This window comes from Salvelinus fontinalis, chromosome 30, assembly GCF_029448725.1.
Source record: "Salvelinus fontinalis isolate EN_2023a chromosome 30, ASM2944872v1, whole genome shotgun sequence".
NCBI classification, from domain to species: Eukaryota; Metazoa; Chordata; class Actinopteri; order Salmoniformes; family Salmonidae; genus Salvelinus; species Salvelinus fontinalis.
Window position 1 is genome coordinate 13,353,310 of NC_074694.1, and position 14,379 is coordinate 13,367,688.

The 14,379-nt window shown below is 44.0% G+C and overlaps 1 protein-coding gene across 3 annotated transcripts; it reads right to left on the bottom strand.

Moving 5' to 3' along the window:
- Position 1: 1 nt before the first annotated feature.
- Positions 2 to 12,290, bottom strand: LOC129828652 (leucine-rich repeat-containing protein 59-like). Of its 3 annotated transcripts, XM_055889751.1 has the most exons (8): positions 12,057 to 12,276; positions 11,617 to 11,735; positions 11,458 to 11,517; positions 10,873 to 11,031; positions 9,477 to 9,581; positions 8,481 to 8,553; positions 1,624 to 1,818; positions 2 to 1,530 (listed from the first exon to the last, which is right to left on the bottom strand). In XM_055889751.1, exons 2-8 carry the CDS (start codon positions 11,713 to 11,715, stop codon positions 1,178 to 1,180), a joined length of 1,044 nt encoding a protein of 347 aa, XP_055745726.1. In that variant the 5' UTR covers positions 11,716 to 11,735; positions 12,057 to 12,276; the 3' UTR covers positions 2 to 1,177. The 3 variants fall into 3 exon arrangements, with proteins under 3 accessions (XP_055745726.1, XP_055745727.1, XP_055745728.1); XM_055889753.1 differs by lacking the exons at positions 2 to 1,530; positions 1,624 to 1,818 and adding an exon at positions 1,825 to 7,226 and having other exon boundaries at positions 12,057 to 12,290; XM_055889752.1 differs by lacking the exons at positions 9,477 to 9,581; positions 10,873 to 11,031; positions 11,458 to 11,517; positions 11,617 to 11,735; positions 12,057 to 12,276 and adding an exon at positions 8,995 to 9,463.
- Positions 12,291 to 14,379: the final 2,089 nt, after the last annotated feature.

Below are 14,379 nucleotides of genomic sequence, written 5' to 3' on the forward strand. Positions count from 1 at the left end.
ACCAGCTTAAAGGCATTTATTGATGTTGACAGTCCTTGAGCAGAGATGTAGCGTTACAGAAATGAGTGCAGCCAACTTGCCCCAGATGGAAGACACAGGATTACTCAATATTTACAGCCTCACTGCACATGCTCAGACTGCCCCAACCAACCACAGATACCATTTATAATATGATCTGATTGGCTCAAATTCTGGCCAATACCTGGCTCTGATTGGCAGTTGGACTCTATTTTCTTAAAAATGATTATTTGACCCCTTTTGCCTCCCAATTTCGTGATATCCAATTGGTAGTTACAGTTTTGTCCCATCGCTGCAACTTGCATACGGACTCGGGAGAGGCTAAGGTGGAGAGCCATGCGTCCTCCGAAACATGACCCTGCCAAGCCGCACTGCCTCTTGACACACTGCCCGCTTAACCCGGAAGCCAGCCGCACCAATGTGTCGGGAAAAACACTGTGCAACTGACGACCGAGGAGTCGCTAGAGCGCAATGGGACAAGGACATCCCATCCGGCCAAACCCTCCCCTAACTCGGACGACGCTGGGCCAATTGTACGCTGCCTCATGGGTCTCCCGGTCGCAGCCGGGGATCTAACCCGGATCTGTAGTGACGCTTCTAGCACTGCAGTGCCTTAGATCGCTGCGCCACTCGGGAGGCCCAGTTGGACTCTTAAGACTTTGACGCAGCACAGACGGGGTCTGTTACTATTGCCCAATCCCAAATCAACCCCTACCCTTTACGCCCTGTGCACCTGTGTAGATATGAAAGGAATGCACAGGTGTGTATATGTATTGTATCTTGACCTTGCCCTCTGATGGGCAAGTTTGAGTTTCCACCATATTGAATACACTTATCCAGACCTTTCAGATCTACCGTGCCTAGGGGGTAGTAGGGGCTGGGGGTTGACTTGGAAGTGTGCATATGAGTCACAGGGAAATTCTCCAATCACAACCTATTCCCTTTTTAATAGTGCACTACTTTGCAATAGAGTCCCACACTTTAGGGAACTAGGGTGTGAGACTGGGGTGTGAGTAACTTGTGACACAGACAGCCACTGGTTAAAAAGAGAGCATACAAAACAAAGGAAACCAGGAGCGACGAAAGGACAATTCCATAGGAATTTAAGCTGGTCGTCTATCTTTCTTTTTTTCTCGTCAGTCCTACCTTCCTTCCTTACTCAGTTTTCTAACGTTTCCACAGGTTCCGTTGCCGTGGGTGCGACGCCGAGCGGTTCGAGGAAATGCGGCGCCAGAGAGGTTAGTTTCTGCAGCAGCTCTCTGGCTCTTATATCCACTTCCTGTACCAGCTCTCTGACCCTCAAATCTACTTCCTGTTCCCGGATCCAGGATAGGCCGTCATCCACAGCAATGTTGATTGGCGCGCACACCGCCTCCTTCTTTAGCCCGGTCAGATGACATACCCCGACAACTCCAACCAATCCCAGCAGCACCAGGAGGAGGAGCTTGAAAAGCAGGCCAATGAGAGAACGTCGTTGGGCTTTGGGGGTGGATTCAGCTGCTGCTTTCTTATCTGGAGAGAGAGAAGTGAGTAAGTGATGTTCGCTGTATAGTCAACACGTGCACGACTGCATTAAAGTCAACCTGGAACGCGCACATTACATACCTGCTGCCATCTGTCCATTCCGCTTTTTCTTCTCCTCCTTTCTCTTATTCTTCTGTTCCTGAACAGCTAAGGCAGCCATGTGAGCGTTGTACTCCTTCCTCTTCCTCTCCTTCCCCTCTGCCTTCTCTCGTTTACGAGCCTCCCTCTCTTTCGCCTCCCTCTCTCTCTGTTTCGTCTCTTTCTTCTTTTCCAGTTCTAATGCCATGAAAAAAGATGAACATACATTTTGATATGTTCACTCTGTGTTCTTAATGTTTTGTACACTCTCCTGCGGCTTCCATTAACATGTTTGTTGTCTCGTTCAATGATTGCCCAGTGGGGAATAATAATGTTTATTGAATTTAATCAAATTCCTAGCTATAATCATGGCAAGCTAGATATTACTATCAGCTGCTCTGAGCTAACAATGTTAAAACAGTATGAAATATCACGAGTGAACCCATAGTGAGACGTATGCAGCAGGGACTCCAGACAATCACGGATTACAGAGGGAATACCAGCAGCGTCGCGGACACCGACGTCTTGCCCTTGGACAAGCTAAACACCTTCTTCGCCCGCTTTGAGGATAATACAGTGCCACCAACGCTGGACACTCCCGAGGTCTGTAGGCTCTCCTCCGTGGCTGACGTGAGTAAGACATGTTAACCACGTGATAACCCCCGCAAGACTGCCGGCCCAGACAGCATCCCTAGCCGCGTCCTCAGAGCATGCACAGACCAGCTGGCTGGAGTGTTTACGGACATATTCAATCTCTCCCCATCCCAGTCTGCCTTCCCCACTTGATTCAAGATGTCCACTATTGTTCCTGTACCCAAGAACGCAAAAGGTAACTGAATGAAATGACTATCGACCGGTAGCACTCACTTCTGTCATCATGAAGTGCTTTGAGAAGCTAGTTAAGGATCATATCACCTTACTTGACACCCTAGACCAGTGGTTCCCAAATTTTTTTTAGTCCCGTACATCTTCAAACATTCAACCTCCAGCTGCGTACCCCCTCTAGCACCAGGGTCAGCGCACTCTCAAATGGTGTTTTTTGCCATCATTGTAAGCCTGCCACACACACACTATACGATACATATATTAAATATAAGAATGAGTGAGATTTTGGGTCACAACCCGACTTATGGGAAGTGACAAAGAGCTCTTATAGGACAAGGGCACAAATAATAATATAATAATCAATAATTTAGCTCTTTAGTTAGCCATCTTACATATAAAACCTTATTTTGTTCATAAAACAAATGGAATAACTCACCACAGGTTAATGAGAAGGGTGTGCTTGAAAGGATGCACATAACTCTGCAATGTTGTGTTGTATTGGAGAGAGTCTCAGTCTTAAATCATTTTCCACAGTATGTGCCTGTATTTAGTTTTCATGCTAGTGAGGGCCACGAATCTACTCTCACATAGGTACGTGGTTGCAAAGGGCATCAGTGTCTTCACAGCACGATTTGCCAAGGCAGGACACTCTGAGTGCAGCCCTATCCAGAAATCTGGCAGTGGCTTCTGATTAAATTAAATTTTCACAGAACTGCCTGTTGCAATTTCGATGAGGCTCTCTTGTTCAGATATCGGTAAGTGGACTGGTGGCAGGGCATGAAAGGGATAACGAATCCAGTTGTTTGTGTCGTCCGTTTTGGGAAAGTACCTGCGTAATTGCGCACCCAACTCACTCAGGTGCTTCGCTATATCCCATTTGACGTTGTTTGTAAGCTTGAGTTCATTTGCACACAAAAAAAATCATACGATGATGGAAAGCCCTGTGTGTTGTCCTTGTTAATGCAGACAGAGAAGAGCTCCAACTTCTTAATCATAGCCTCAATTTTGTCCCGCACATTGAATATAGTTGCGGAGAGTCCCTGTAATCCTAGATTCAGATCATTCAGGTGATAAAAAATGTCACTCAGATAGGCAAGTCGTGTGAGAAACTCATCATGCAAGCGGTCAGACAAGTGAAAATTATGGTCAGTAAAGTAAACTTTAAGCACGTCTCTCAATTCAAAAAAGCGTGTCAATACTTTGCCCCTTGATAACCAGCGCACTTCTGTATGTTGTAAAAGCATTACATGGTCGCTGCCCATATCATTGCATAATGCAGAAAATACACAAGAGTTCAGTGGCCTTGCTTTAACAAAGTTAACCATTTTCACTGTAGTGTCCAAAACGTCTTTCAAGCTGTCAGGCATTCCCTTGGCAGCAAGAGCCTCTCATGGCGTCGGTAGCAACTGCTTGCACACGCGTTACCACTCCACTATGTCTCCCTGTCATGGCTTTTGCGCCATCAGTACAGATACCAACACATCCTGACCACCAAAGTTCATTTGATGTCACAAAGCTGTCCAGTACTTAAAAAATATCCTCTCATGTTGTCCTGGTTTCCAGTCATTTGCAGAAGAGAATGTCTTTCCTAATTGACCCCCCATAAATGTAAAGGACATATACCAGGAGCTGTGCCAGGCCCCCCATGTCTGTTGACTCATCCAGCTGTAATGCATATAATTCACTGGCTTGTATGCGAAGCAATAATTGTTTCAAAACATCTCCTGCCATGTCACTGATGTGTCGTGAAACAGTGTTTGATGAAGACATTGTATAGTTTTTGGGGCCTTTTCCCCCAGCATTGTCCCGGCCATATCCGCAGGAGCAGGAAGAATTAAGTCCTCTACAATAGTATGGGGCTTGCCTGTTCTAGCCACTCGGTAACTCACCATATAAGAGGCTTCTAGTCCCTTCTTATTAATGGTATCTGTTGCTTTTACACGTCTTACTACTCGAAAGTCGTCTTTATTCTCGCTCCAAAAACTCCCGTGGCTTATTTTTCAAATAGTTATGTTTTGTTTCTAAATGTCTGCACACGAGTGAAGGTTTCCCGCGAGAGAGTAACAGTTAATGTGATTGGATGTTAATTATTTGACTAGGCTACCTTTATTTGACATTGTGTTGTTATTTCGCTGAACACTAGATGTTTTAATTTTATTTTTGGCAGTGAAACGAGGCTACTCAGGCGAGAGAAAAAAACTCACCCAAATGTATAGCCCCATTGGAAAATATAAATGTACTGTTTGAAAATGTGAAGAATGTGAATCACAGTTGTATTTGGCGTATCGCCGATGGCATTGCGTGAAACAAGGCTAGTTTGGGAATACCTGCCCTAGACCCACTGTAATTTGTATACCGCCCCGATAGAGCCACGGATGATGCAATCGCCATCGCACTGCAAGAATGCTGTTCATTGACTATAGCTCAGCCTTCAACACCATAGTACCCTCCAAGCTCATCATTAAGCTTGGTGCCCTGGGTCTGACCCCGTCCTGTGGAACTGGGTCCTGGACTTCCTGGACTTCCTGACAGGCCGCCCCAAGGTGCTGAAGGTAGGAAACAACACCTGCACCACCCTGATCCTCAACACAGGGGCCCCACATGGGTGCATGCTCAGCCCCCTCCTGTACTCCCTGTTCACCCATGACTACGTAGCCACGCACGCCTCCAACTCAATCATCAAGTCTGCAGACGACACAACAGTGGTAGGCCTGATTACCAACAACCACAAGATAGCCCACAGGGAGGAGGTGAGGGCCCTGACGGAGTGGTGCCAGGAAAATAACCTCTCCCTCAACATCCACAAAAACAAAAGAGCAGATCGTGGACTTCAGGAGACAGCAAAGGTAGCATTCCCCTATCCACATCGACGGGGACGCAGTGGAGAAGGTGAAAAGTTTCAAGTTCCTCTGCGTACCAATCACTGACTATTTGAAATGGTCCACCCGCACAGTGTGGTGAAGAAGGCACAACAGAAAAATGCCACGGGCACTATCTGATGTGTGGAGACATTTCACTGCAGCTAATGTAGAAGGAAAAGCTGTGTACATTTGCAAATACTGTGCCAAATCTTATGTGAAGAATGCAACAAAGATACAGAATCATCTGGCCAAGTGCATAAAGGTCCCTCAGCGCTCACAACAAGCAACCGCTGACAAAAGTTTCTCTACTTCTATTCAAGGTGAAAATTATGAATCAGACACCTTATTGATAGCAACAGCTCATGGTCCTCCTGGAATCAGAAGTATTTTTAACTACATGGAGGAACGTAGTCAAAGAAATGCTGATGAATGTCTTGCTCGAGCTGTGTATGCAACTGGTTCACCTCTGATGCTCACAGACAATGTGTATTGGAAGAGATTTCTGAATGTTCTTCACCCAGCATACACCCCACCAACCAGACATGCTTTATCTACTCATTTGCTGGATGCAGAGTTCAAGTGAAGGTCAAGCAAATCATAGAGAAAGCAGACTGTATTGCAATCATCTCTGATGGGTGGTCGAATGTTTGTGGGCAAGGAATAATTAACTACATCATCTCCACCCCTCAACCAGTATTCTACAAGAGCACAGCCACAAGGGACAACAGACACACCAGTCTCTACATTACAGATGAGCTGAAGGCAGTCATCAATGACCTTGGACCACAGAAGGTATTTGCACTGGTGACAGACAATGCTGCGAACATGAAGGCTGCTTGGTCTAAAGTGGAGGAGTCTTACCCTCACATCACACCCATTGGCTGTGCTGCTCATGCATTGAATCTGCTCCTCAAGGACGTCATGGCACTGAAAACAATGGATACACTCTACAAGAGAGCCAAGGAAATGGTTAGGTAGGTGAAGGGTCATCAAGTTATAGCAGCAATCTACCTCACCAAGCAAAGTGAGAAGAATAAGAGCACTACATTGAAGCTGCCCAGCAACACCCATTGGGGTGGTGTTGTCATCATGCTTGAGTCTCCTGGAGGGGAAGAAGTCTCTCCAAGAAATGGCCATGTCTGCCGATATGGACAGCCCCATCAAGAGGATCCTCCTGGATGATGTATTTTTGGAGAGTGGTAATTAGCCTGAAACCTATAGCAGTAGCCATTGCACGGATTGAGGGAGACAATGCCACCCTGTCTGATGTTCAGACTCTGCTGGCAGATATAAAAGAGATCCGTACTGCCCTACCCACTTCACTGTTGCTCCAAGCAGAGGAAACTGCAGTTCTGAAATATATCAAAAAGCGTGACGACTTCTGCCTGAAGCCCATACACGCCTCAGCGTACATGTTGGACCCCAAGTACGCTTGCAAGAGCATCCTGTCTGGTGCAGAGATCAACAAGGCCTATGGTGTCATCACTACCGTGTCTCACCACCTTGGCCTGGATAAGGGCAATGTTCTTGGCAGTCTGACGAAGTACACTTCCAAGCAAGGGCTTTGGGATGGAGATGCAATATGGCAGTCGTGCCAACATATCTCATCAGCCACCTGGTGGAAGGGACTTTGTGGATCAGAGGCTCTTTCCCCTGTTGCCTCCATCATCCTCCAAATCCCACCAACATCGGCCGCCTCAGTGCGCAACTGGTCCTTGTTTGGGAACACACACACCAAAGCACGCAACAGGCTGAACAATACAAGGGTTGAAAATTGGTGGCCATCTGGGCAAATATTTGGCTTTTGAGCCTGACAACGAGCCATCCTCAACAAAGTTGGAAAGTGACAGAGAAGATGAAGCCTCAGTCTGACGTTCAAGATATGGACATTGATGAGGTCCGGGGAGAAGAAATGGAAGCCTGAGAGGAAGACAACCAAAGCTTTAGTTTCTACACTATCATTTTACAGATGTATGTTGAAAACATTTTTTGGGACATGTGATGGATCTTTGGGATCATTCAATATTTCCTTTCTTTTGTTCAGTGAAATCCTCCCATGTGAAGAGTCAACTCATTTTGTTAAAGTTCAATTCGTAACTGAATAGTTTTTTTTATTTCTATTGGAAGGATTTAATCATTTGCAATTATGTCTACTTATGATAAGGTAAAAGGTTTATGTTTCTGTCTCCATATGATATGGTAAATATATCCAATGCAAAAAACATCTACATTTAATAATATTAATTTTCATATATTTCCGTTAATTCCCATATATTCCCACAGAAAGTTTCCATCTCTGAATATTCCCCAAAATGTGCAACGCTACACAGCACCCAAGGTCACAGGAAGGCCAAAAAGATCATCAAGGACCTCAGCCACCCAAGCCACGGCCTGTTCACCCCGCTATCATCCAGAAGGCGAGGCAGTACAGGTGCATCAAAGCTGGGACCAATAGACTGAAAAACAGCTTCTATCTCAAGGCCATCAGACTGTTAAATAGCCATCGCTAGCCAGCCTCCATCCAGTACCCTGCCCTGAACTTAAGTCACTGTCACTAGCCAGCTACCACCCGGTTACTCAACCCTGCACCTTAAAGGCTGCTGCCCTATGTACATAGACATGGAATCACTGGTCACTTAAATAAAATCAACATACTGTTCAAAATGTATATACTCTATTCTAGTCTATGCCATCCTATTCAACTATTACTGTACATATACTATTCTATCCACGTATTCTTCAGAGATACTACATATTATATCCATACTGTTCATACTGTCTATACAGCCTACCACACACATACACATATTTTTACTCCGGACTACGACATTGCTCATCCTAATATTTCTTAATTCCATTCTTTTAGTTTTAGATGTGTGTGTATTGTTAGATATTAATGCCCTGTTGGAGCTAAGAACACAAGCATTTCGCTACACCTGCAATAACATCTGCTAAATGTGTATGCAACCAATAGCATTTTATTTGATAGCTTCTAGCAATCCTAGGCTATGTCTCAAGTGGCACCCTTTTCCCCATATAGTGCACTACTTTTGATTAGAGCCCTATGCTTTGGTCAAAAGTACTGCACTACAGAGGGAAAAGGGTGCCATGTTGGACGCAGACCCGGGCGGAGCCCGATGACTGACCACTGTTCAACGGTATCGTAGTACCTACCTTTGTTCTTTAGGAGGCGCCGCTCCCTCTCTTTGTCTACCTCTTCCTGAAGGATCCTCATGTGCTGGAGAACCTACAATCACATTGTAGTTGAAATGACACTGCACCATGCTAGAACCCAACAAACCTCTAGTCCATCTCAACGTCTCCTTCCTCTCACTGTCCTCCTGAGTGGCGCAGTGGTCTATGGCACTGCATCTCAGTGCTAAAGGCATCACTACAGACCCTGGTTTGATTCCAGGCTGTATCACAATTGGCCATGATTAGGAGCCCCATAGGGCAGTGCACAATTGGCTCAGCATCATCTGGGTTAGGATTTGGCCGGGGTAGGCCGTCATTGTAAATAAGATTTGTTCTTAACTGACTTTCCTTGTTAAATAAAAATGTAATCTCTTTGCTTCTTTTGAAGAAAGAAGGAACTTTATTATCAACTTCCATTGTCTTCCAAGAGTTGCTGAATCTCCTCAACTTCCCTCTGCCTACCTTCCCATCTCTCTCTCCCTCCCAGTCTTACCCTGGCAGCACATTGTTTACACTGAATCTCCTCAACTTCCCTCCGCCTACCTTCCCATCTCTCTCTCCCTCCCAGTGTTACCCTGGCAGCACATTGTTTACACTGAATCTCCTCAACTTCCCTCCGCCTACCTTCCCATCTCTCTCTCCCTCCCAGTCTTACCCTGGCAGCACATTGTTTACACTGAATCTCCTCAACTTCCCTCTGCCTACCTTCCCATCTCTCTCTCCCTCCCAGTCTTACCCTGGCAGCACATTGTTTACACTGAATCTCCTCAACTTCCCTCCGCCTACCTTCCCATCTCTCTCTCCCAGTGTTACCCTGGCAGCACATTGTTTACACTGAATCTCCTCAACTTCCCTCTGCCTACCTTCCCATCTCTCTCTCCCTCCCAGTCTTACCCTGGCAGCACATTGTTTACACTGAATCTCCTCAACTTCCCTCCGCCTACCTTCCCATCTCTCTCTCCCTCCCAGTCTTACCCTGGCAGCACATTGTTTACACTGTTTCTCATCCAGACAGTCTCCTGCAGCCTTGGCCAGGTTGATTTCCAGAGGGTTGTCCTTCAGATCCAGCCACTTCAGGTTCTGCGCACACAAACACACACGCAGACAAAGGGGGAAAAAGAAGACTGTTGAGACTGTGTAAAGTGTTTTCTGTCTTCAACCTCCATCCATATGCCACTGTGGTCGTGTTGAGTTCACCAATTTTACCCAGCTCAAAGATAACTGGCTAATTGTAGAGTTTACTGTGTAGTCTTGGTGATGAAAGGCACATATGACTTAATGTTTTTAAAACTGTTTGTAATTAACTGTCTAACAATAGAATTTTCAGATTGTCGTAAAAGGTTATGGATTGGCTGAGTACAGTTGGCCTTTCATACTGTTGATGGTTGGATTCAAAGTTTATTCCCAGCTCATTCACAGAGCTTTACACATTTTTCAGATTAATATCTGTGTCCCCCAAAAATAAACTAACAGTAAATATTGCTATATATTATAGAATTAAGCAGATTCCCATATTAATTAATAATAGTAAAAATGGCTGGAGAATACTGGGACTTTGAAACCCAGGGGGTGAGTACATTTGGGCTGTCTGTACGCTGATGTTTGGGAAATGTCTATTTTTCCTCTATTACATGAGAAATAGCATCACTAACTCATTTTGCTAAGTTAGCAGTATTTCCATACACCCACGCATTAAGACCACTTATTTGCTCTGAATAAATTCACTCTAGTTCCAGGTCAAATTTATTTCCAGCAGAATGGCATCAGTGAACATGAGCCTTATATTGTGCTGTAGTTTGCCTGCTAGAACTATTGCTCCAGAAGAGCTTGGGAGGGGAACTAACTACTATACCCAAGCAGATCTTAGCCAGCAGCATACCACTGCTGGCTTGCCTCTGAAGCTAAGCAGGGTTGGTCCTGGTCAGTCCCTGGATGGGAGACCAGATACTGCTAGAAGTGGTGTTGGAGGGCCAGTAGGAGGCACTCTTTCTTCTGGTCTAAAAATATCACAATGCTCCAGGGCAGTGATTGGGGACATTGCCCTGTGTAGGGTGCTGTCTTTCAGATGGGATGTTAAATGAGTGTCCTGACTCTGTGGTCACTAAAGATCTAATAGCACATCGTAGGGGTGTGGCCACCTAATGCTTCCAATTGGCTCATGACTATTTCCAGGTCATTGAGAATGTGTTCTCAGCCAACTTACCTAGTAAAAAAAAAAGTTACATGGGTGCCAATGGTGAAACATGCTAACTCCTTTTGTTTTCTAATTAAATAGTGATCATTGTCTGGTTAATGGCTTCAGTGGTTAGATACCGTTTAGTATCATGAGGTCCCTGGCAATTCCAAGTTCTAGTGTGTGTGTGTTACCTACCTTGAGCTGTGAGAAGCTGACCGGCAGAATGGTCAGCTTGTTGTTGTACAGATCCAGGTGTTGCAGGTTGCCAAGGCGACCCAGATCATCAGGTAGAACAGTCAGCTGGTTCTTACTGAGGTCCACCTTGACCAGGTGGCTCAGGCTGCAGAACTCCAGCTGGACACACACACACACAGTTATGTACAGTCTGTAATACTCATCTCTCTCCCCTCCTACAGCAACATTCCGCCGTGGCTTCTATGATCCACAGACAGGAGACAGTGGAATGTCTGCGCAAGTTCAACGCTCAGAGGAAACTCAAGGTACACTAGTGCTGCTAACTCTTACACCCCTCTCCTCCTCTACCCATATACCTCTTGTTAATACACTGTAGTACAACTCCTTGACCATCTGGCTGGGTTGGCTACCATACATTAGTCTTTAAAGAATATCTACTTTAAAGACATTAGCCACTTGTCTTCAGAGGAGAGCAACACTGTGAGCAGGATTTAGTTCCAGTCAAGCACTAACACAACTGACCGAACTGAAGATTGTGGTGACCAGTGTTTGGCTTTGGGGCTGAGGTCATTCAAGGTTACTCACAGGCAGGGAGGTGATGTTGTTGCAGGACAGATCCAGGACTGTAACTTTCGGGAAGGCAGCCTGAAAGCACACACATAACAGTATGACAACAAGACTACTGCCTATAATACATGGCGTTATAAAAAGTAATGTGGTGTGAGTGTGTCGTTGTTGGCCTACCAGTTCTTTAACAGGAATTTCAGTGAGGTTACAGAGGCTCAGATCCATCTCGTTGCCATCGATTTTGTCCTTCAGATTCAACACCTTGTTTTTACTCATCCTGAGTTTTGGGTGGGGGGCTGGGGGAGAATACAAATGATTGTGAAAACAGAAACTTTCAAACATAATAGAATAGCTGACATGTTGACTCCCATGGTTTGCTATCTGTAGCCTATCTAGGCAAACAAATTGAGGAAGCATACAGGAGCTAGCTACCGTAAAATACGTTGTTCCAACCTTATTTTAATGTCATTGCAATTACTTAGTAATTAAGCTGACTAGCTAAAGTTACACTTTGTTTCTCTTCTAGCGTGCTACAGTTTCTACGTTGGCAGCTAACGTAGTGACAGCGCAGCAAAGTAACCTTTTCTTGGTACAGTAACGTTAGTGAAAGTACTTACCTGTTTCACTGAGAAATCACCACCTTTTTCAAACGTCTCAGACCTTCTATTCCTACTAATAAATACTACAAGAATGGCTACTTTATAGACAATTGTCAAAATAGTCGTAGAATGAGATTAAATCGCAGACAAATATATTGTGTATAAGTAGCGAGGCTGCAGTAAATTCTTACAATGAAAGTCCACGTCATTGATAGAAAGATACAGTCGTGCCAATGACGCGATATTTCAGAGCATATCGCCACCTACAGCTTGGAGGAGCAACTGGCAAGATACTCTCTCTCACACACAGACACACGCACACTGGAAGGTATTTCAGTTCTTTCTTTATTGCTGTTCAGCATAGTCTACAATATAAAAAAAATGTTTCATTAACACATTATAAGACACGAAAAGCATGCACCGTTTATTATAAATCCAGTTAAGAAGAAACAATGTTGGGTAACATAAATACTCTTGGGGCGGCAGGTAGCCAAGTGGTTAGATCGTTGGGCCAGTAACTCGAAAGATTTCTAGATCGAATATCCGAGCTGACAAAGTAAAAATCTGTCGTTACGCCCCTGAACAAGGCAGTTAACCCACTGTTCCTAGACCGTCATAGTAAATAAGAATTTGTTCTTAACTGACTTGTCTAGTTAATTTAAGGTTACATTTAAAAATGTATTGTCATTTGAATATGCAAATGTTACAGGGTTATATTGGTGATTCCCCTTGCCACTTAATTGTTAAGCCAATGGGTTTTCGGTTTTAGTTTTGTTTTGCCTTCACCTACTCAACATGCCATCTTATTGGCTGGTTTGTGTAGCTCGCTTACGAGGGAGGATGTTTCAGTTAGAATCGTCCCAGTGAACAAGCACCAAACCAGCGGAAAGTTGTTGGATGTACGTCAAAAGTGATTTTTATACTCCCAAGTGATGATTTAAATGTACAATTTATATAAATGTATTTATAAATGTTATTCGAACATCACACATAAGATGCAGCGTTTTTTGGTGAATATTTGTTGTGCATTTTGTTGTAGAGAATTCCAGCTAATACTAGCAAGCAACTTACTGTGTGGTGGGGGGGTTCGTATATTTTGTACAGTGCGTGAGCGCAGAGTTGGATTGCATGACGTGCAATTTTGTGCTGTTCCTATCAGGTACATTGTTAAAGATATTATATTGTAATTGTATTATTTTGGTAACTACATGCCCAGTGAACAAGCACCAAACCAGCGTGCGTGAGTGCAGAGTTGGATAGTGAGCCGTGCATTGCATGACGTGCAATTTTGTGCTGTTCCTATCAGAATAAAGCTCCATGACTGGTGCTACAAGTTGGAGTTTGTGTCGATGAATGATTGTACACAACGCAAGAAGAGTACTGTTACGCAAACCTACACACTTATTGATAAAATATTCTATAGATACATGGTATATATTTTATGTACATGAGCAAACACACAAGTGCCTTTCAAAACACCCATTGACACTGCACGTGATGGAATTGATGAAAGAACACAAACATCGTTGAACTTATTTAACCACAAATGTAATTACGGGTGAAACTTAAAAGATCTTCTCATAAACCGTCATTCAGATTGACTCGCAACTCAGAAAGTATGTTCATTATGTCAGTCTCTACTAAGTTTGAAAGCTAAGTGACACTTCAAAAGATGGAAGAGAAAATCGCAACTTTCTAAAAATAAATATTGCATCCTCAATCAACCCTTAATAACTGAACTTCTCTTCCCTCTATGTCATGTCTGCATTTATGTGTTGTTTTTTTGTACCATGCTCATTAGGGACCACAATAGAAATAAGTCTGCATTTTTTCTGTTATCCCTGTGAAGTTTTTCAAATGTACAGTATGTACATCAATCAAGTTTATTTTATATAGCCCTTCGTACATCAGCTAATATCTCGAAGTGCTGTACAGAAACCCAGCCTAAAACCCCAAACAGCTAGTAATACATGTGTGTATGTGTTGTTTTTTTTACATGCAAATTGACTCAATCAAGTATGTTCATTGTGTCAGCCTCTGACATGCACTGTCAACACAAGTGTGTGCCTTTCCAAATCATGTCCAATTAATTGAATTTACCAGAGGTGGACTCCAATCAAGTTGTGGAAACAGGATGCACCTGAGCTCACTTTCGAGTCTCATAGCAAAGGGTCTGAATACTTACGTAAATAAGGTATTTCTGTTTTTTATTTGTAATACATTTGCAAACATGTCTAAAAACCTGTTTTCACTTTGTCAATGGGGGGCATTGTGTGTAGATTGATGAGGAAAAATAATAAGGCTGTAACAAAAAGTTAAGGGGTCTGAATACTTTCTGAAT

Excerpts from the sequence above, each read along its gene's own strand:
- LOC129828652 (XM_055889751.1), bottom strand. The coding sequence starts at position 11,715 with ATGAGTAAAAACAAGGTGTTGAATCTGAAGGACAAAATCGATGGCAAC. Across the intron at positions 1,819-8,480 it reads GCGCCTCCTAAAGAACAAAG|AACTGGAAAAGAAGAAAGAG; the intron begins GTAGGTACTACG and ends TCATGGCATTAG. Across the intron at positions 1,531-1,623 it reads GAATGGACAGATGGCAGCAG|ATAAGAAAGCAGCAGCTGAA; the intron begins GTATGTAATGTG and ends CTCTCTCTCCAG.